At 38.8% G+C, this 20648-nt stretch overlaps 1 protein-coding gene across 9 annotated transcripts in view; it reads right to left on the bottom strand.

Annotated features, from left to right (window-relative positions):
- Window positions 1-20648, bottom strand: part of cadps2 (Ca++-dependent secretion activator 2) — a 166671-nt gene that overhangs the window by 26013 nt on the left and 120010 nt on the right. For 5 of the 9 annotated variants that reach the window (XM_047596395.1, XM_047596399.1, XM_047596396.1 and 2 more), the window contains 9 exons: window positions 19758-19881; window positions 17986-18086; window positions 15620-15628; window positions 11233-11389; window positions 6414-6555; window positions 5638-5757; window positions 3423-3452; window positions 607-762; window positions 220-367 (listed from right to left, as the gene is read on the bottom strand). In XM_047596395.1, the coding sequence (XP_047452351.1) occupies window positions 220-367; window positions 607-762; window positions 3423-3452; window positions 5638-5757; window positions 6414-6555; window positions 11233-11389; window positions 15620-15628; window positions 17986-18086; window positions 19758-19881 (987 nt within the window). The remainder of the gene's footprint in view (window positions 1-219; window positions 368-606; window positions 763-3422; window positions 3453-5637; window positions 5758-6413; window positions 6556-11232; window positions 11390-15619; window positions 15629-17985; window positions 18087-19757; window positions 19882-20648) is intronic. The other 4 variants (XM_047596394.1, XM_047596398.1, XM_047596400.1 and 1 more) reach the window with 3 other exon arrangements.

Raw genomic sequence — 20648 nt, forward strand, 5'->3', positions numbered from 1 at the left:
ACACTGAAAAAAGTTAACTTGTGGAGAAAATCATTTTACAAATTGTAGAAAATACTTCAAAAATCTTAATCACTCTTACAGAAGGCGCCCAAGATTTGTTTTTGCTGTTTGAATAGGGGGTAAAATGAATGGGGTGGATAGAGTTAGTGTGCAGTGGCAGATTATAATCTTCTAATATTGAAGTGGAAATGCTTGTGAGTGAATGAAACGTTAGTTTACCTCCTGACCGCTGTCCAGCACGCAGAGTTTGGAGCACTGCTTTTTGGCATCCATCAGCACGTTGAACATGGTGCACACTGACAGTGGCACCCGGAAGTCTGTCGACTTACTTGCTTTCTGTATTTTGGCATCAAATGCTGTTTTTGTTCTGGGGGACAAAACACGAAGACACATTAATGACTGTTTAAATGGTGACACATTTTGAGAGGATTCTTATTTAGTACAAACAGGTTAAGGATTTTCAAAAAGGAAAATGTGTCAAGATAGATATTATTTTTCTTAGTTTTGAACTAAATGCTAAGAGCAGTCGTGAGTATCTGTTACTAGATCCAACAAATGTGTATATCCAGAGATCCTGATCAAACTGTGGTGACACCTCATTCTGACCTCTTAACACAAGCCTCCATCATGTCGCTGGCCATCAGTTTGAGTCTTTGCTCCAGATGTTTGGCAAACTCGGGCTCTGGCCAGTGCAGGTCGAGCACGAACATCTGCAGAGCATCTAGCTTCCAGAACAAATCTTCAGATGTGGCTGAGCCATTGCTGCAGGGAAAATGCAGAGTGTGGTTAACTGAAATAAACAACAAACTGTTACACAAACCTGTGTAAACCAGTTTTTCAGAGCTGCTAGGAGATGTTTAAAAAAAAAAAAAAAAAAAAAAAATCTGAAAATTGGGAAACCCTTTGCAATGCCACCTTTCCTGGAATGTTGCAGAAATAAAGGAGATGTATTAGAATTTATACTCCAAATACAGTGTTCCACTGCAACTATATTCCCTTCCACACGTTTTTTGGCGATAAACTTTGCCCAGAAAGCAAAAATTCTCAGTCTCCTTACATGGAATGTTTTTGTGTGCATGTAATGTTAGGTTACATTAACCTAATTTTAGGCAAATATATTAATCTGTTTTCTATGTTTTGAGGCTACATTTTCATTTATTTTCATATACCATATATTGACAAACTATGTATCTAATTTCATCTTTACCTGGTTTTCTTATGCAAGTGAATCCTCGTCAGTGCTCTGTTCCTCTACAAATAAACTGCAGTTGTACATGATAGAGCCTTGCATTAAACAGGCTAAAGGCTGTCCTGTGAAAAATAGATATTTAAAAGTGTGCTACTCTAAATACAGGTCTGAATTTTATCTAACTAAAAATGTCAAATTTAAATTGTAATGAAAGAAATGATCAAATTCATAATATCAATGTGTGTCTTGCACATGTAATGGATAGTTTGTGAACTGTGATGGATTATCTCTCTGCATTAAACAGATCTTCAAATGGCTTTTTAATTCAATGAGCGCTTGTACACAACTAATGTATCGGCTTCAGGTGTGGTTCTTCAACAGGTTTTGTTAGTTTAGGTGAAGAACTGTGTGGTTTCAGCCCATAAACACAGCACCAGGCTGAAACAGAGACAGATGGACATCTCCCCGCCTTCTCCCCTGCGCACAGGTTACACAGCAACACATGGCAACGCTCGCTGCCTCTGACATCCAAGTGTACAGCGCCCGGCTAGAATGACAGCCACGGGAGGATGAGGGAGGAGGGAGGAAGGTGACAAGGGGGTTAAAACAAGCGCCACTCACTCCCTCACTTTTCTCACTTTGCCTTTAAAAGACTGTTACCTTAACAAGTGGCGCACAGGAATAAATGCTTTGGACTGAGTCCGTGGTGCAATTAAACGCTCAGTGGCTATCCCCCTCATGTCTAATTAGTGGTGCTCTTCTCTGAGCGCGCTCTGCCCCGCTCCCTGGGGAACAGGACGATCCCACTCGCCCGTCTGTGCTCACTAATGAAGTGCCAGCTTTTTTTTTCTCTCTCTTTTTTTCATGGATTGAGGAGGGCCAAGTGAAGTGAGGTAGAGGAACAGTGTGGTCTGTTTTGTGGGAAAGGCTGGGGGAGTCAGAATGAGAAGCCTTTTTAAGAAACACACCCTCGACCAGCCTCTTGAGACCCTCTCACCCCCCTCCCCCAACATGGCCACCAATGCTGATAGTTCAGCTCACTCTGAAACTGGCTGACAGACACATGAACTACAAAGAAGTGTTTCTGGGAAGCCACACTGATGGGACTGATATCACAGCTAAATCTACTGTGCAACTTCAACCAATAATTATTTACACTGTTGATTAAGCTCCCAATCAACTTTGAATTTAATTGATTAACATTTAGTTGTGCTGAAAGGCTATCATATGCTTCCAAAGCCCACGATGTTTCTGTTCAGCTATCCAGAAGCAAAAGATGTATGAGTGGCTGTATAAGACAAAGAAAAGAACTAATTTATAGTGCACCATTCAAATGCACAACAGTAAGTCAACAGTTCACACAGCCCAGGATGGACTCACTCTGTCTTTAGTTCAGTAGTCTGTTCAGTATGTTGGTAGTCCAAGCTGCCAAGTTCAGCTCAATACAAACAAGCCTATACACACACTGTTCATGAGGTTAAGCAGTCTGTTACTCACGACTGAGTTATCGCATTATAATAGTTTTAGTGGCTTTCAAAATGTTTTAACAAGGACGGGGTGAGGAAGGTAAGAAGGGGGGTGTATTGAACACATCCAGCACAGAATTTTAAGGAGGTTAGCTTTGGTCAAATCTGACACACAAACTCGAGTCGACCGGTAGCAGGCCAAACAGAAATGGGCAAAATAGAGGAAGCCAACCTGCACCATTCAGAGCAGAGTAAAGCAAATTACGTTATGCAGAGTTCAGGGTGGATCTTATAGATCTATCTATAATAATTTGAATACATCTACATTACGTTTAAGCTTAATGCCCATTAGCGATCAAGTGCCTACTAATTGATAATTGGCATTTAGCAAACAAGGAATCTGAGAAAGCTAAATACTGAGCATATTTCAGAAAGCTTCATGAATAGGAGATATTTTCTGTGACTACCACGACCTTCTTCTGTGTTTTCAGTCAAGGCTCCAACACCTAAGCTTAGATGAACCAGATTTTTAGGTCAAAACTCACTTTTGCAGGTATATTTCAGGTTTAATCTAAGCTATTAATTTCTCGCTTGAATCGATTATTATTGTCATTAACGTTTTGTACCTCATTTATGTGTATATGAGCCTTCGGTGATGTGATAACATTTATATATACTTAATACTTCATATACTGTTTATTGGGATTTTACAAGGTGAAGAGGAGCAGGCGGGTTTTATTTGACTTTCAAAATATCGTTCAACTTACAAGATGTCAGGTAGATTTATTCCTTGCAAGCTGGAACAGAAAATTGAGGTGCTGTGTAATTATTACATTGACAATCATCGCATAGTGGCATGCACACAGCACAGCACAGCACAGCAAAGACTGTGACACATGGCAAATCGCAAAATCTTCACCAACAAGTCTCTGAGGAATGACAAATGCAGGCGACACCCTGCTGAAAAAGGAGCCACAGTGTCACAGAAACAATTTAAATCCACAAAACTCCCTCTCATGCTGAGCATGGCTCATTCAGTGGAAAATGATGCCTTTGAGTTCACTTTCAGAGACCAGGAACAGGATGCATTACTTTTACAGAAGAATAATAAATTGTAATAGGGGGCATGCAGTTGGGTAAAAAGCAAAAACGAATCAATGCGGTTGTGGCTGGAGTAGATTCCTTGTTATAATTAATTTTAGCAATGGCAACACCTTGACAAACATGCACACAAACTGAACAGAAACAAAGTTGTGATGCCACTGCTGAGCATGCAGGACAATCAGATGACAATCCAGACTACAGGTCTCCATCCAAACCTCATACCTTGACCTGAGCTGATCCAAGTCTTCTGTCTACAGTTTCCAGCTACTTTAAACATTTTCACATTAACCCTGTGCTTCGTGACGAGACTTTACAGTCCTTCAGCGATTTTACAGTGAGTGCAGTAAGCAGTGCCTTTAGTCCATCAATGACAATGCAGCATTACTGACTTGAATGTGCTGCCACATTTTTTTTTTTTTTTACATTATATTCTTGCAGTTGTACACATTGTGTACATACAGTGAAACACATACAATGATGACCATTAGCATGTTAATGTATTAATATTTCCATCAGCATTAGACACGTTTATGGAATGGCTCCTTTGTGTATACAGCTTGAAAAACTCTTGAAAAAAGGCCAGGTGTGTTGGGTTTTTTTTCGTGCCGATCAAGGCCAGAAACTAAAAGTAAGGTCACTTGCAAACAGCACAGATCAAATGTTTCCTTTCGTCTGTCTGGGTTCAGACCTATTCTGGTTGTACACTATGTTGCCAAAGGCATTTGCTCACCTGCCTTTACACGTATATGAACTTAAGTGACATTCCATTCTTAATCCACAGTGTTTAATATGAAGTCAGCCCACCCTTTGCAGCTATAACAGCTTTAATTCTTCTGGGAAGTCTTTGCACAAAGTGTGTTTATGGGAATTTTTGACCATTATTCCAGAAGCACATTTGTGAGGTCAGACACTGATGTTGAAGGAGGCCTGGCTCCAAGTCTTCATCTAATTCATCCCAAAGGTGTTCTGTCGAGGTGAGGTCAGGACTCTGTGCAGGCTAGTCCAGTTCTTCCACACCAAACTCTCTTATCCATGTCTTTATGGACCTTGCTTTGTGCACTGGTGTGTAGTCATGTTGGAACAGGAAAGGGGTTCATCCCCAAACTGTTCCCACAAAGTTGGGAGCATTATCCACAATCTCTTGGTATCGTGAAGCATTCACAGTTCCTTTCACTGCAACCAAAGGGCCAAGCCCAGCTCCTGAAAAACAACCCCACACTATAATCCCCCTCCACCAAACTTCACACTTGGCACAATGCGGTCAGACAAGTATCATTATTCTGGCAACTGCCAAACCCAGATCAGTCCATCAGATTGCCAGATGGAGACGCGTGATTCATCACAGAGAACGTCTCCACCGCACTAGAGTCCAGTGGCTGTGCTTTGCACCACTGCATCCAACATGTTGCATTGCGCTTGGTATAATGCAACATGTATGACTTGGATGCAGCTGCTTCATGGAAACTCATTCCATGAAGCTCTCTGGACACTGTTCTTGAGCTAATCTGGAGAACACTTGAAGTTTGGAGGTCTGGAGTGATTGACTCTGCATAAAGCTAGTGACCTCTGTGCATTGTCATTTCAAGTGACTTGCAACTTTGTGGCTGAGTTGCTACCATTCCTGATGGCTTCTACCTTGTTATAAAATCACTGACAGTTGACTGGAATGCTTCTGCCTAGATGCTTTATTTATACACCTGTGGCCACAGAAATGATCGGAACACCTGAATTCTGTAATTTGGATGGGTGAGCAAATATTTTTGGCAATACAGTGTAAGTATAAGATTATTCGATGGGTCTTTTTAGTGACATATTGTCAGTCCTTGTGAGGACCTCTAATTCAGAGCCTCATAGGCATCCACCCCCTGTCATACATACGTGTTTTCACACAGTGGCCCCATCCAGGCGGGCGTTGAGAAGTTGGGCATCTGCGGCAATGTGAGGGGCAGGCTGGGGACTTTGGGAAGAGGAACGCTGGCTAGATTGTTAGTTAACGACCTGCCGGGTCAGAGTCCACGGCAAGGTTGATCAACGGTGCCAAAGAAAAAAGTTTAAAGGATAACAAAGAGAAAGAGAAGAAAAAAAAGTGACCGTAACCATGGGCATTCTTTAGCAGAGCATACACACACAAGAAGGAGAAGAAGAAGAAGAAGAAGAATATAGTTGCAGCCGTTTGTTCAGCCTGTAGTAATTGTTGACCAGTAGATGACAATAAAAGATGGAAAATTCACTTTGTATTACTAAATTAATTTTTCCTTCACATTGGGTGCTTTTTGTCAAAGAGTGCAGTGTGTAATAAATTCAAAACTACCTCCTGATGTGCCCCTGCTGCCCTGTGCAGCAGTACATTTGTTTAAAAATAACAGAGCTGGTTTCGTGTACAGGGCCCAAGAAGAATTACATCAGATGACGACTATTTGTGAAATATTTTGTAAATATTCATTAACACAATCAACTCATCACTGGAAAATGTGTTGCTCAAATATGATTGATAAAATCTGATTTATAATGTGTTATTTTCATTCTTTTATTTACGTAAACTCATTATTAGGGGTTATAAAGCCCACGGAAAAGTATGAAGGTTTGTTTAAGCTGCTTAAGCTTTCTTTATCACAATTGATCATTTGCTTGCAATGACAACGGGTAAACCTTACTTGACGGACTGCCAGGTCTCCTGCTCGAAGCCACGGTGGATGGACTGGGCAATGGACGACTCCATGAGGTCAATGTACCGCACCACTAGAGGGACAAACAGGTCCTGCAGGTGCTTGTGAAAGATCCCATTGCAAAGGTGAGCTGTTGGGGTGGGGTCAGCAGAACAAGGTCACTTTAGAAAACTTTTCAGATTTTTATGAGGAAACAACACACAATCTTTCCCTATAGCTTAAGAATGGTAATTCTCCATAATCTTGTTTATATGTGGTGAGATGTGAAGTCTTCAGCTTTGGATGCATAAATGGACTAGAATCTACAGTACTTTTTTGAGAAATGGGTAAAACTGTTAGTACTATTTTGGATTTAGAACCAAACAGTGCTTCTCCAGCAATGGTGCAATGGTACATTTCTTATCTCAAAACAATGTACAAAGGAATGTAATAGTGCATATTTAATGGACTTTTAATGTAAACATTCTGTTTCCATATGAATTAAAAATATCTGTTTGGACTTCAAGGGCATTAAATCCTTTAATTGCTCTTTTGCGAGCCTAGACATTGTCATAATCTAGAAATGTTTGGCTCTAATTTTAGTTGTCCAGAAAGCCAGAAGAAAAAAACATGAAATCATTTCAGGCATGGCACTTACATCTGTTATTGTATTTATTTTTACTTACATAGTACATTCAACACAACAAATGCTTTCCAGTACAAGAAGAAATGAAAGATGAGGTCAAGGGAAATTTCTGTCAATCTTTACTGACATTGATAAAAAAAAAAAAAAATAGAGAGAGACAGAGAGAGAAAATGTTTTGTGTATTTATGAATAGTGAACCATTTTCTGGAACATATCCACACAGCAACAAACAACATGACTTCAGGAATAATGAAACTGTTTTTGGACACCCACTTATTTTTGTAATGTGCTTTTTAACGCGTCAAGGTCTGAACGTTGTGTGTGTGCATGCGGGAATGCATGTGTGTGTGTGTGTGTGGGGGGGGGGGGGGGGGGGGGGGGCTTCAATTAAAGTGTGATAAACATCAACATTGCACCGCTGTATTTCAGATTGTTGTAATATTTTCTTCTCTGATAAACTGCATCTCATTGTTAAGATTCTATTTGACTGTTGGAGGAAAATCTCGGCTCATTGTTTTCTCTTTTCAAGCCCTCTGTCGCCTGCAAGGCTTTGTCTTTGGGCCAACAGAAATTTGGCGAGATACAAGGCGTTATTTAACATGGCTGATGCCAAAGTACCTCAAATACAGTAACAGACAGGCAGGCAGATAGACAGCCCAAGGGCACTGTTGGGAACAAAAAGCTCAGTGTTTCATTATGTGAAAAGCTGAGGATTCTTTTTTTTTTGCGTTGCATATCTTATATTCTTTCTAATTACCATCCTCTGTTCATACCATAATTATTCCAAGTGTCATAACATTAGCCGACTCGAATTGGAACATAATGAGGCAATAGATGGTGACAAAACAGAGAAAGAGCAGAAATCATAATTTTGACTACACAACCAAGGTCTTCCCTCTGATAATTATGTCCAATATGAGAAGAAAGAGATTAGTTTTAGTTCTGTCCCAGTCAGATGATGAAGAGAAAAAGGGAAAAAAGGCTTTAATAGACAAAGACATTTGACTTCTCTAAATCACACAATTATTTACAGTATCTTTTAGACAGCAATGCCTTGGTAGTACCTGCCAATCAGCTGAGCTCAGGTGACTATATTTCAATGAGTATTTTCAAGTTCAAGTGTATTATGTCTCAGTTGTCGTATAGATATCTTAAATGCTCACTTGCTTTGCAGCATGTGAAGACGAGCAGTTGTGAGCGAGGTAGGTTTTACTCTCCGGAGGACAAAAAGGCTAGTGTTAATCATGACGGAGCAGAGCGAGAGGAATTAAAACTAATGAAGTCCTGGGAGACTAGCCTGCTCGTTTCTCACCCAACTATCTGAGGCTTTGCCTTCCTCGCTGTGGACTGTCACTGACACACAATATCATGTACACTTGTGCAATCAATTTTGATCCCAGAAGTATAGCTCTTGTACAGTACAAATTGTACCTTTTTCCGATGAACATTTCTTTAGGTGAAGGCTCTAATTTTTCCTGCCAAGTTCTTTAATATTAAATCACGAAAAAAGTTGCACTTATTTGGCATAAACATTGTGGTTTTACAACTCAAAATTGGAGGTATACTTCTGTGCCTAGTGGAAGATTGATAATTCTTCTCTGTAGAGCCAGCAGCCAGTTAACTTAACTTGGAAAAACGAGGAAACAGATAACCTGGGTAAGACTATTTCCTGGCCTGAACCAGTGATCGTCTTGGCTTAATATTTTATAAGGGGCCAACAAGTCCTGCGTATAACCCCTAATGTGTCAACTGTGGGTTTTGGGCGTCATGTTGACTGATAAAAAAGGAAACGGATTCAAAATAAATCACTTTTTACACGAAAAAAAAAAAAAAAAAATAGAACTAACATAGGGTTGTGCTTAACCTGCCAAAACTACATACAGCATTTTCTACCTTTATTGGACTGCTGCAATAAAGGTTTGTCATAATTTACGTAGTAGGCTCACTGTTCACCTCCTAAATAAGTAGGAGAAAAAAAATAATGATACTAAAGTGAGACAGGAAACACTGTGTTCATATTTTTGGCAGCCATCTCAAGATGAGCAGACTGAAGAAAATATTGTCCTTTGACTGGACGCTTGTGATAATTACATTTCTTCTACGGCGTAAAAAGGTGCCATTAACCTTCTCTTGTATGATGCCTTGTTTTCTCTGGCGTGACCAGTGTTAATTAGCTCTCTTAGTAGCAACACTATAGTAAACGGTCTTTATACACATATATATGGATATGTGTGTGTGTGTGTGTGTGTGAAAATGATCAACAACAGGTAATTGGAGTAGACAGTTAGCGAAGCTGGAGCCCAGTGTATGAAACCAGATTCTAGGTGCTGGTTGGAAATAATGTAAATTATAAAAAGCTTTTAAACTTTTCTCTAATCACAAGAACCAAATGGTGATTACATGGTGCACAAAATTTGCTATTCAGTGTGATGTATTTATCAAATTCCCACGCCTACACCAAAATTGGCCCTACTTGATATGGATCTCATCAGCACTATCCGATTAGCTTAGGTCCAACTTCTCTCATTTAATGCAATCTACCAGACAGGCCAGACACCACCAAGTACCTCTAGCCTCAACTAACTGCAATCATAAAACAGATGGCACACAACTGCCCCCTCAAACAAACTGTATACAACCCCCTTACACATGCACTGTTTATATTCACTATTGTATTTATAGCTGTGCTTACTATAGCCTGTGCACAATTTTACCATACTTTCAGATTTATTGTGGATATATTGCATGTGGACATTCATTTTGGTTGTCCTTTCACAGACATTGCACAACTTACTGGAGATACTGTGTATTTTCATATTTATTGTGTACAACAACAACAACATTACTGTTATTTTGTTAACACTTGTTTACATGAAGATCATTGCATACATACAATAACAATTTTTTTTTTTTTTTTTTTTACCTTTTTAGTGGAGACATTTATTGACTCAGTTTGTTTGGATACTTTAATGGTAATTCTGGGACTTCAAACTAATACAATAGTGCTGAACAAAAACCTAATCAATGAGATCCAGCTAAATTATCTATGAAAAAACAAAAGGAGAAGTTTTTCATAAACATTTCTGTCAGATGAAGGCTTTGGACTTAGCTTTCACTTTCTATTTCATTGTCTTTTGCTCTGTTTTGTTTCTTTTGTATATGCCAAGACTCATAAATGTTTTGTTGTTAAATGGTAACTGGTGAAACAATTAATATAATTTAATACAAAGAGTGTTCATCTAAAAGAATTTATAAGTGACCACCAGTTGCCATGCAAACCATTCAGTAAAGCTTAAAAATAAGTGCAATGTATGAGCCAACATTTCCTTGTGGCTCCACTCTTTGACTGCACTGTACAGGTTCTGGCTCCAAAGTTGCAAGATGGCGCCGCCCATATCCCTGGGAAAACTCAAATTCACTAGATCCCAAACTGATCAAGTGTCCATGGAATTATCCACAGATGCCCCTCCCCTCAACCCATAAGACCCAAAGGCCCCCACTAACAACACTGTGTTGCCAGAAACCACAGGACCAGTGGCGTCTTTGCATTAGGGGGCTGCGGTGCATGGGAGGATTATACGCTTTTATACGTTTTTAAGTTAATACAAATTCATGCTTGTCCCCAATGAAATGTCACAGTTTCCATTTGATGAATGCAATTTCCTCTGTAGACAACCTCATGTATTTACCCGTCTGTGGAGCTGCTTGGCTGTGGCACATTGTGTGTGGTTATTGCTGTGCATTGGGCGTGCGCCGTTCATGCTGTTAGTCTTGCACTGTGTTTTTTATTACTGTCACCTTATAGTTTTGATCTTGAGTATTTGATATAATGAAATCTTGAACACTGCCGTTTGGTGGTGCTATTGATATGATAATATATGTCCTCAGATAGGCATTGTTTGTGTGATGGCATTATTCAGCTCTCTTTCGAAGGCGGTGATGGCCAAGATGTTAGAGAAGCAATTGTTTTTGAACATAAAGTCCTAGATAGGATCGTTCTGGAGAGAAGATGTGATAAAACAGTGGTAGCACGTCCCCATAGCTCTTAACTGGTCACACTGTGATTTAACTGTGCAACTTTCAGGTGTAAACACATGACTGACACAGTGGACAAGACAAAAATGAGCTATGATCAAATAAATGTATATAAGGGTCTATCTAAAAGGAAAATGTCAGACTCACGGTCAGTTCGCAGGAAGTTGTTTAGGAGCTGAAATAGTGGGAAGCTGTTCCAAGAGTCAACAGGCTGCTGCTGCAGAACAGAGTCCATGTCTGCCCTGTAGAGAGACAGGAAGGTCTCAGCGTGCTCAGCCATCAGCTCGGGCCACCAGGAGAACGCCTGAGAAGGTAGAGAGATGCAAGAAATTTATTTTAGAGGAAAACCCACTAAATCTGAGAACACTGTTGGGATAGAGACCTAGACTTATTACTTCTCAAATATTTGTTCTTCCAAATGTTCTTCTCTGATGCCTAAACCCACAAAAATGATGATTTGATCAAATCCCTAAAAATGACAGAACTCTCTAGAGGAAAGGGGTAAATCGGGTAACCCATCCATAGATGTCGGACGGATTGGATGGTAAAACACATTATAAACACATTATAGCACAATAGAGATCACTGTTTATTTCCCATTTCCTATTGACAGTTAATGTAATTTTCTTTTGACACAAAAACTGCAAAGACTTAACCAACTGTGTATAACATACTACAAGCAAGAAGGCAACCTTGAAGTGTTTTCAATTAAAATTGCAAAGCAACTGTTAAATGTTCAATTTAGCCTTGGAATCAGTTCTCTGAAGTTCCCTGAAGTCAGCTGTTTTGGTTTACATTCGTGCAGTTTTCATTGTTTTCCTCCTCACATTCCTTCACCTAAATTTGTCTTTTCATCCTCTTTTTCTTCTTCTTGTTCCGTCATTCCTGTATCTTTCTTCCAGTCATTCTCTATTATCACGCTCCATCTTTTGTGTTTCCACTAGTTCATTGGTTCTGTGTTTATATGATCTTCAAATGATCTGCTTTTTGTCTATTTTCTTCTCTGAAATTCTGAGAGCATCACTTATTTACAAGCAAATGTTGATGGAATGGATGTCTCAAGAGGAGACAGCGCAAGAATCGTCAGGCCGGTTTAATGCTGTTTGTTGTCAGCAACATAAAACTCAAAAGGCGCATTTGAAACGCATGAAGACTAGTTCCTCAAGGCCACTAGTGCAAGGCACAACCGTGTCATTTCTCTTTTCCCAGCTTTCATCACTGGCTCCATCAAATACAAATACTGACCTCAGTGCATCAGCATATGATTCAAGGCTGGTTGCACTTTTCTCTCAGAGGTCCTTTAGCCGTCAATAGCTGAGTTCGCGTGAGCAGGCTGACCTCTGTCCACTGGAGAGCCACACAGCCTTGATGCTCTTTAGATAGCTGGAGATATCTGCATTAGTGAATCAGCAGGTACTTTCACACTGGAACCTGTGGGCTTTTCTGGCTTAAAAGCAGTAGAAGCCATTTATTCAGGCATCTGTAGCTTTTAACAAGTCCTCGTTCTTAGTCAGATTTGGGAAATTAAGACCTTTATAAGGAACAAAGCACACAGTAAGGGAATAAAAACAGTATCTATCAGAGGTATTGACCCCGCATGAGAGGATTTCTTTTTGCCAAAGCAGATTGATGTTGATTTTTAAACCTGATCATCCCCCAGCTTGGGCCTTTCTGGAGTTTGCATGTTCTCTCAGGTACTCTGGTTTCCTCCCACCTCCAAAGACATGCTCGTTAGGTTAATTGGTGACCCTAAATTGACCCTAGGTGTGAACGTGAGTGCGAATGGTCTGTGTGACAGTTGGGATAGGCTCCAGCAACCCCCGCAGTAGTAGAAGATGAGATGAGGTGATCTCCTCAATATGATCTACAATATATTTATTACAGGTACTGCATACAGAAAAACAAAAAAGCATTCAAGTATACTGTTCCAAGTAAATACTGAAATCACCTCGATGCAGCTTTTTGTGGCATATCCCTACCAAAGGAACACAAAAGACTATTACTGAAAAGCCATAGTCAAGGAATAACATATTTACAATATGTCTTGGAGTATGACACATGTTTAAGTGTATAAAATTGGCATTTAAAAAACAAAACAAAAATATGGAGAATGGAGGTGATACATGAGACAGGCTATCAACAGACCTATCGCAACACTAGTGTGTTCACTATTGTGTAGTTTTGGGTAGTGGATAACTTTAAATTTCAAACCACACAGATGGTGATCAATAAACTCCAACTTAAATGGAATATGTTGTTTTTTCCATGGTCTCTAAATGCTCCTGTCAGCACTTTTCTAACAGGGACATTTCACTGCACAGCAGAGAAATTTACTCATCGAATGATTTGCAAATGCAGTCTTCAAGAAAGAACATAGGAGTGAGTGGAGGAGGAGTAAAGAGAACAAATATGGAATAATGGAATGTCAGAAAGAAGGTTAAAAACAAAGTGGTCTAGATGACAACAAAACACTGGAATATAAGGAAAGGAGAAAGAAATAAGAATTATCAAGAGGAGACAGAATAGTAGTAGTAAAAGAGAAGATAATGGACAGGAAAAGGGAGGAAGATGAGGAAAAAAAAAAAGCTCCACCATCCTACCAAGCCACTGTCTTTTTATTTTAAGAGTGTTGGTGCTGTAAAGGGCAAATGTACTTATTGTAACACCAAGGACACCTTTATTTCATATTCTCCCTTCGAAAGACATTTTGTCCAAAAATGTGAAAAAGCCTAATTACTGAATATTTTCCATATTGTTAAGAGAACATCTTGAATGTGAAGTTGGATTGTTGGAACAAAGACAACAATGGATGCCTTTCAAAGCCAAAAACCTGAATGCTGGTGAACTCTGAACATGAATGTGACCAGGTAGATAATGAGGAGTTATTTGAGAGACATTCAATGACAAAATGAGTTGTGGGGTGACGAGGCTCAGCTCGCAATCTGTGCTGCACCTCATTCTGAAGGTGTTGGATAGAGTTGAGGTCAGGGTTCTGAGCAGACCAGTCAAGTCCTTCAAGGTAAAACCAGGAAAAACCATGTCTTTGTGGAGCTGGCTGCGGGAACATGGGCCTTGTGGTGTAGAAACATGAAAGGACTAAATAAATCTAAAGAAATCTGTTGTATAAAATGAAATAAAAGTGTATTGTCTGTAGGGATGAGTACTGATACTTGGTAGCAAAATGGTACCCACAAAAAAGCGAAAAGCAGAGCAGATTTCAGTGCCACTGAACTTTTAATTAGCGCCCCTTCTGTTGCTGTGCCAACACTGCATGTGACGTCATGTCAGTTTTCCACCTGCATGGATAGAAGTGAACTTTCAAAATGGCTAAGGCCAAACGATCCAAAGTTTGACTGTACTGCACCTCAAAAGAAGCAGACTTGGCAACCTACATCAAGTGCTTGAAGGAGATATTGTGCAAAGGAAGGAACACCTGACTAAACATCTGACGACATTTATCATTTTTTTAAAAGCCAACAAATGTAGCGTCTTTGATAGCCTGCGAGGGATAATTAGGACAGTTTGTTGTGAATTTTATTTTATATTAGCAATTTTTTTTTCTGAGTCTTAGTTGTATTTAAATTTTTTAAATTAGATTAATATTCTGTTCAACTTGCACATCACAAAATGCCTTAAATATAAAAAAGCACAGTTTTAAACAAAGTTTGTATGGTTTTCATTCTTTAAACACCGGTTCAGGCACCGTTTAAGCACCAGCACCATTTCAAAAGTATTGGTTTGGCACCAGGATTGGGTAAAACCTTAATGACCCATCCTTAATTGTGTGGCACTTCAGCTGAAGGATGTAAAGTGAATTTGTAATATAATTCAGTTTAATTTAACTTAAAATGGTGACTGCAGAGAAGGAATTTGAATTACTTTGGTCCAGACTGAGAGATCTCAAAACCTACTCAGTGAATAACTATGAAATGTTGGACAGACAGACAGATCACCAGGAGGATCATCAGCTCTTTCTGCCAGCACCAACAGGAACTTCCGGTTACTGCATAAGCTGGAAATGTCTCAGATGTACTTGATAATTTGGCACAAAACGTTGTAAAAGCATTGCTTTTCTTCTCATTAAGTAAGATATTTATGCTACTATAAAGAGATCAAATTGTCAGAAACTGGCCTACCAATGGCTTGGTGTGTCATAGCTCTCAAACTGCCTTCACTTTTCTGCAAAACTGCCCTGCATTAGGTGGGGCAGTTTTTTAATACTGTATCTTTTCTAAGACTTTAGTTCAATTAAAAATGATAACACAAACTAGTATTTGCTTGAAAAGAATCTTTCACTCTTAGATTTGGCGGAATTGTCTGAATTATCTGCCCTCCCAGAGATATAAATATCTTGACACTGACACTTTCTTTTAGTAAGAGATGATTACAGTCCATTTATTATGGAGTACAATGATTTTCACAGGAACAAACACAGAAAGACCTCGTTAGTGACACAAGCACAACAGTGACTGCAGGGGTTCATAATAACACACACATGATTAGAGGGTGACAGGGAGCAAACAATAAAACTTACCTCTCTTCCCTTCCCACAGAAGAAGAAAGGAAAACGAGACACAGAAAAGACAGTCAGACAAATAATAAAATGCTTTTTTCTCCTGGAAAGTGTCTTAGCATGACAAGGGTAAGTAAGGGCAAGCCTGACATTTATAACTTGTTTACAGTGTATTTTTTTCATTCATCAGCTGAACGGGGTAAGCCGGCCTTTGTGATATCACAGCTAGTTAGGAGAAACAGGTGCCTAGTATGCTAACACGCATGTGACTTTGAAATTTCCAGTGCACACACTAATTTTTTTTGTTAAAGCAGGATAGGTCTATAACTGTGAAATCAAACTTATTCATAGGCTGTGTTTATTTCAAAGAAGTAATTTTAAGAAAACTGCAAGAAAAACGTAATCAAGCACTAATTAACAAAAAGTCCAAGAAGGATATTTTATACAGAATCTGTATTAAAGATATGAAATGAAGGAAACAAACAGGCCTGAAGGAAATGTAGGCTCCAAGTACCTCTAATAAAATACAGTATAACAATAATGTAGTATTTTATATACCAGTTCTTATTATGGAAGGCAGAATGGTTAGTCCTGGGTTCTGACACAGATATGAGAGCTGTTTCACAACTTACTTTTGTTGCAGGTGTTAGTCTATAGGCCTACTTCAACCTCTAGAAAATACATAGGCCTATATGTTATTGCACAATGATTAAGTTTTCAATCATGTCATGTTTAATGATAGTGCACAAGTGGTATAACTCAATTAAGTTTTGATTTTTGAATACAAAAAAAAAAAAAAAACATCAGTGTGCAGCATCTAAAACACCAGCTCGTCACTTTGACATCTTTGTAACAGAGCAACAACAAAAATTGGCGAGGCAGCGAGACTGTTACTGACAATGACAGTAACCGGGAAAACAATTATGATTCATTTCTAAATTTCAGCTGTGACAGCTTGTGTCAGTGCTCTGAAAAAAACGCCTCTAATTTGTAGTTAACATCACATCTGAAGCTCGGAGCAGAGAACCACCGGTCGCCATGGCAGCGGCAAAGCGTGGCACGTTATTAATAGCGCAGAAGCAGATGCCTGAACGCCACACTGCCACGGTAGGGCCGATCAAACCGCCACATCTCAACACCTATGATTGATCAGTTTTACACTGTGGCATAAAACTCTGCATGCATATGGGCCGTGGGCGTTGTTTTCATCAAGCCTCCGCAGCACACGTTAATGCTGCACTGTCACTTGCCGTGTCATCTACCACTTTAGCGTAAGTGCTGCCAATGGAGCCAAAGGAAGGAAATGGGCAGTGATGGGAAAAGTGATCAAGAACGTAAATGAAATGATCAAGTGACTTGTGGCATCTTCACTGTTGTCATGTGTAAGAAAAAAAAAGACGACGAGTTTCACTTTTAAATTATACTCAAAGGCTAGAGTTACAGTCTTCTGTCAGAAATTCTGTATGTATTTTTATTGCTCCATTTGCTCTGGTCTTTTGCATAAACTAAGCATGTGTTAATTGATCTATAAAATGAAAATACCACACTCTTTTCCTCTGCAGGTTTAGTCGATTAAAGCTACTTCACATTGTTTTCCTTGAGAATGGCACATTTCCCTCTGCAGAAGACACACTAAGCAGTTAGATTCACTCATATATCTTACAGTGCTGTTGCATAAATTTGACGAAATGTGTGGCTGCACCAGAAGAACTGACGTCTGAGAACTGAGCTCCTTGCATATTTCCAAACAGAAAAAGCCTGAAGTAACTGCTGTGTGCATGGAGGGATATGCATGTCATTATATCAGCAGCAGGTTGCCTTGAATTGAGATCCCTAGTGTAGCAAACTACATTTGTTTAAAAAACAAAGCATACAAACCAAGTTCTATATTGTACATGTTGGTGACATGTTTAAAGTCCCCAACAGTGTGTGATTAGTGCTCAAATGTGCTGCTGTTAATTGTCAAACCCTTAATAAGTGAAATTAAGAAACACCCCACTGATTCTCTGGTTTCATTTTTTTTCAATTGCACTTAATCATGAAATGAGCCTCTTTTTTGGTTTTGTTGAGTGTTAATTCAACAAAACTGTTTTGGATTTGGAAAGATAGACAGATGTTCGCTATTGCTGACATTTTACAGACTGAGCTTGTTCATTAACTCACCTAAAACTAAATATCGGATAAAGAACATAATTCTGAGATTAAAACTTTTACTTCATTACAGCACTCCCTGCTGTTAAAAACATCAGACTCTGAGAAGGAAAGAACCTTCCATGAAGTACATCACGTACAGTTTGTTCTATAGTGTTAAAAAGAAAGTCCATTAACTTAACCGTAGGTAAATAAACAAAACTTAAGCACACCCTTTCAAAATTCTAATAAAATACCTCAGAATGATGTTCGTCGTTTTGCTGAAGGACTTCGATGCATAGCTCCCCCAGTCTCATCATGTCCTCAAGTCTTTTCTCTGGAGCTGCTTCAGTTTCCACTGAAAAAACAAAAAAACAAAAAGCAAAAAACTAAACAGTTAAATGCAGGAAGGAAACAAAAACAACGCAGAAAGACATTCAAAGAAGCCATTTCCCATGATCCTCTAGTGCAGTGTTTCCCAACCTTTTTTGTCGTTTGTAGCCCTGGGGCTTTGTTGTCATACTATGAGTGCCCCCTCACTCATATGTGTTGATGGTTCTTCTCAGAGTGGTCATATAAAATGTACTGTATGACAACTGGTTATTAAATGAAAACAATTTTAATGTCTAAGGTCAGTACAAAGACATTCTTCTCAGAACACACACACACACACACACACACACACACACACAGGACACTAAGAATTCTGCAGTTCTTTAAACTCGAATTCAAGATAAAAAAAAATACTCCATTTTAATACAGAAAGCTTTACTTGTGTTGATGATCTCCTTTTACTAGATATTTTAGATTCAAAATAAACTAAATAAAAACAAGTCTTTGGTGGCCCGCCAGGGTCTCATTTACTCCACCATGGTCTCATAACGAATCAGAAATATTTATCTACATTACATTACATACCTTTGTCCATAGAAAGTCACATCTCAACAGCGTATGTTTAGTATTTATGTATATGAACTACAAGGCATTTTCATTTTTTAATTTTTTTTTTTTGCATGTTTGTCACATAAAAGTTTCTGTTCACCAAATGAATTTAAATATAAGACAAAGATAACACAAGTAATCACGAAAAGCAGTTTTTGAATTTTTATTATTAAGAAAAAAAATCCAAACCTGCATGGCAGTGTGTGAAAAAGTGTTTGCCCCTCCTGTAAAAACATAACTTAACTGTGGTTTACCACATCTGAGTTCAGTTTCTCTAGCCACCCCGGCCTCATTACTGCCACACCTGTTCAAATTTAGAAACAAGTAATTGACTTCTATCAGTTGTTGGTTATAAAGCCATTTCTAAAGATTTGAGACAGAACAGAACCACAGTGACAGTCATTTTCCCCAAATGGTGAAAACATGGAACCGTGGAACAGTCACAAAAGACCTCACGACAATATCCAAAGAACCATCAGTGTTCATGTCTCCACCATGAGAAAAAGACTGGGCAAAAATGGCCTCATGGAGGAGTTCCAAGATGAAAACACAGCAAAATAACATTAAGGCTTGGTTGCAGTTGTTGCTGCTAAGGGGCCCAACCAGTTATAAGGTTGAGACATTCACTTCTCACACACGGCCATGTAGGCTTGGAATTTGTTTTCCCTTAATAATAAAAACTGCATTTTGTTTTTACTTGGATTATCTTTGACTAATATTTAAATTTGTTTGATGATCTGAAACATTTAAGTATGACAAACATGCAAAAAAAAGAAAAAAGATATCAGGGAGTCAACACTTTTTTGTACCATTGTAGTTTTTCTTGTCTATCTCCATTTTTATATTTTGAGCTGTTTTTCCTTGCCGCTGTAACCCCTTAATTTCCCCACGGAGTAAAATAAATCTTAAATAAAATCTTATCTTAACATACTAAATTAATGTTAAATGCAGATTGACACGAGAAGTGATTGAGCTGGCGAAACATGTTTCAGATGTATCTTATTAGGTCCTGTCTTTACCAATGACAGTATGTAATGTGGACAACGTGTCTTTACCATTGACTATGGAAGTCTCAATAAAGTCTCACCCTTGATCTGGGCATATTCCATCAGTTGACTGTAGTTGATTTTAGCTGCTTTTTCTAGACACTTCTGCACCAGTTTCTTCATGTCCTCTGGAGGAACAGGTGTGGTGATGTCTTTCATCAAAACCTGAAAAAAAAAAATAAACTTCTCAAGTAAGTTGAGGAACATTCACCAACAAAGGACAAAAATCAAATAAGTTTCAGATAACATACAGCGGTGGAAAAGTGGTCGGACACCCTTAATTTTTTACACAATCACAAATATTTGATGATTGAAATGTTTGAAATATTTGTGGAAAAAACATTTTTGTGTTTCAAAAGGTGTGGCTGTATTAGACAGACACAAACAAATACAATCTATACTAATTTTATTTGTTGTTTACAAGAAAAACTAATTCTTGACAGTTTCAGTGTCTCAGTTCTCAACATTGTCGGCATTAAAGTAAAAAAATAACAGAGAATGTTTTCAAAACCGAACAAAAACAAATAAACCATCACATCATCATTTAGTACTCCTTCCATTAGCAGCAGAGCTCTAATCCTGGCTGGCATGTTCCTCACAAGTCTTTCCCACTGATGAAGAGTAATCTTGTCCCATTCTTCTTGACTTACTACTTTTAATACTTTGGTTTGTGCTTTGAAACAGACCTTTTCATAATCCACTACAGATTTTCACTAGGGCTCATGTCTGGGGATTGAGCTGACACCACCTGGATGCTGTGCTCCTGCAGCTAAGTTCTACTGGTCCTGGATATGTGGCAAGGAGCTTTATCCTGTTGAAACATGCAGTTTGAACGTCGATGGAACAGTGCACATGCAGAAGGGAGCATGTGGAGTAGATAAATGTTGATTGCTAAGGTCCCTAGATAATACAGTTCCAAATAGTTTTTATCA

This window comes from Mugil cephalus, chromosome 10, assembly GCF_022458985.1.
Source record: "Mugil cephalus isolate CIBA_MC_2020 chromosome 10, CIBA_Mcephalus_1.1, whole genome shotgun sequence".
NCBI classification, from domain to species: Eukaryota; Metazoa; Chordata; class Actinopteri; order Mugiliformes; family Mugilidae; genus Mugil; species Mugil cephalus.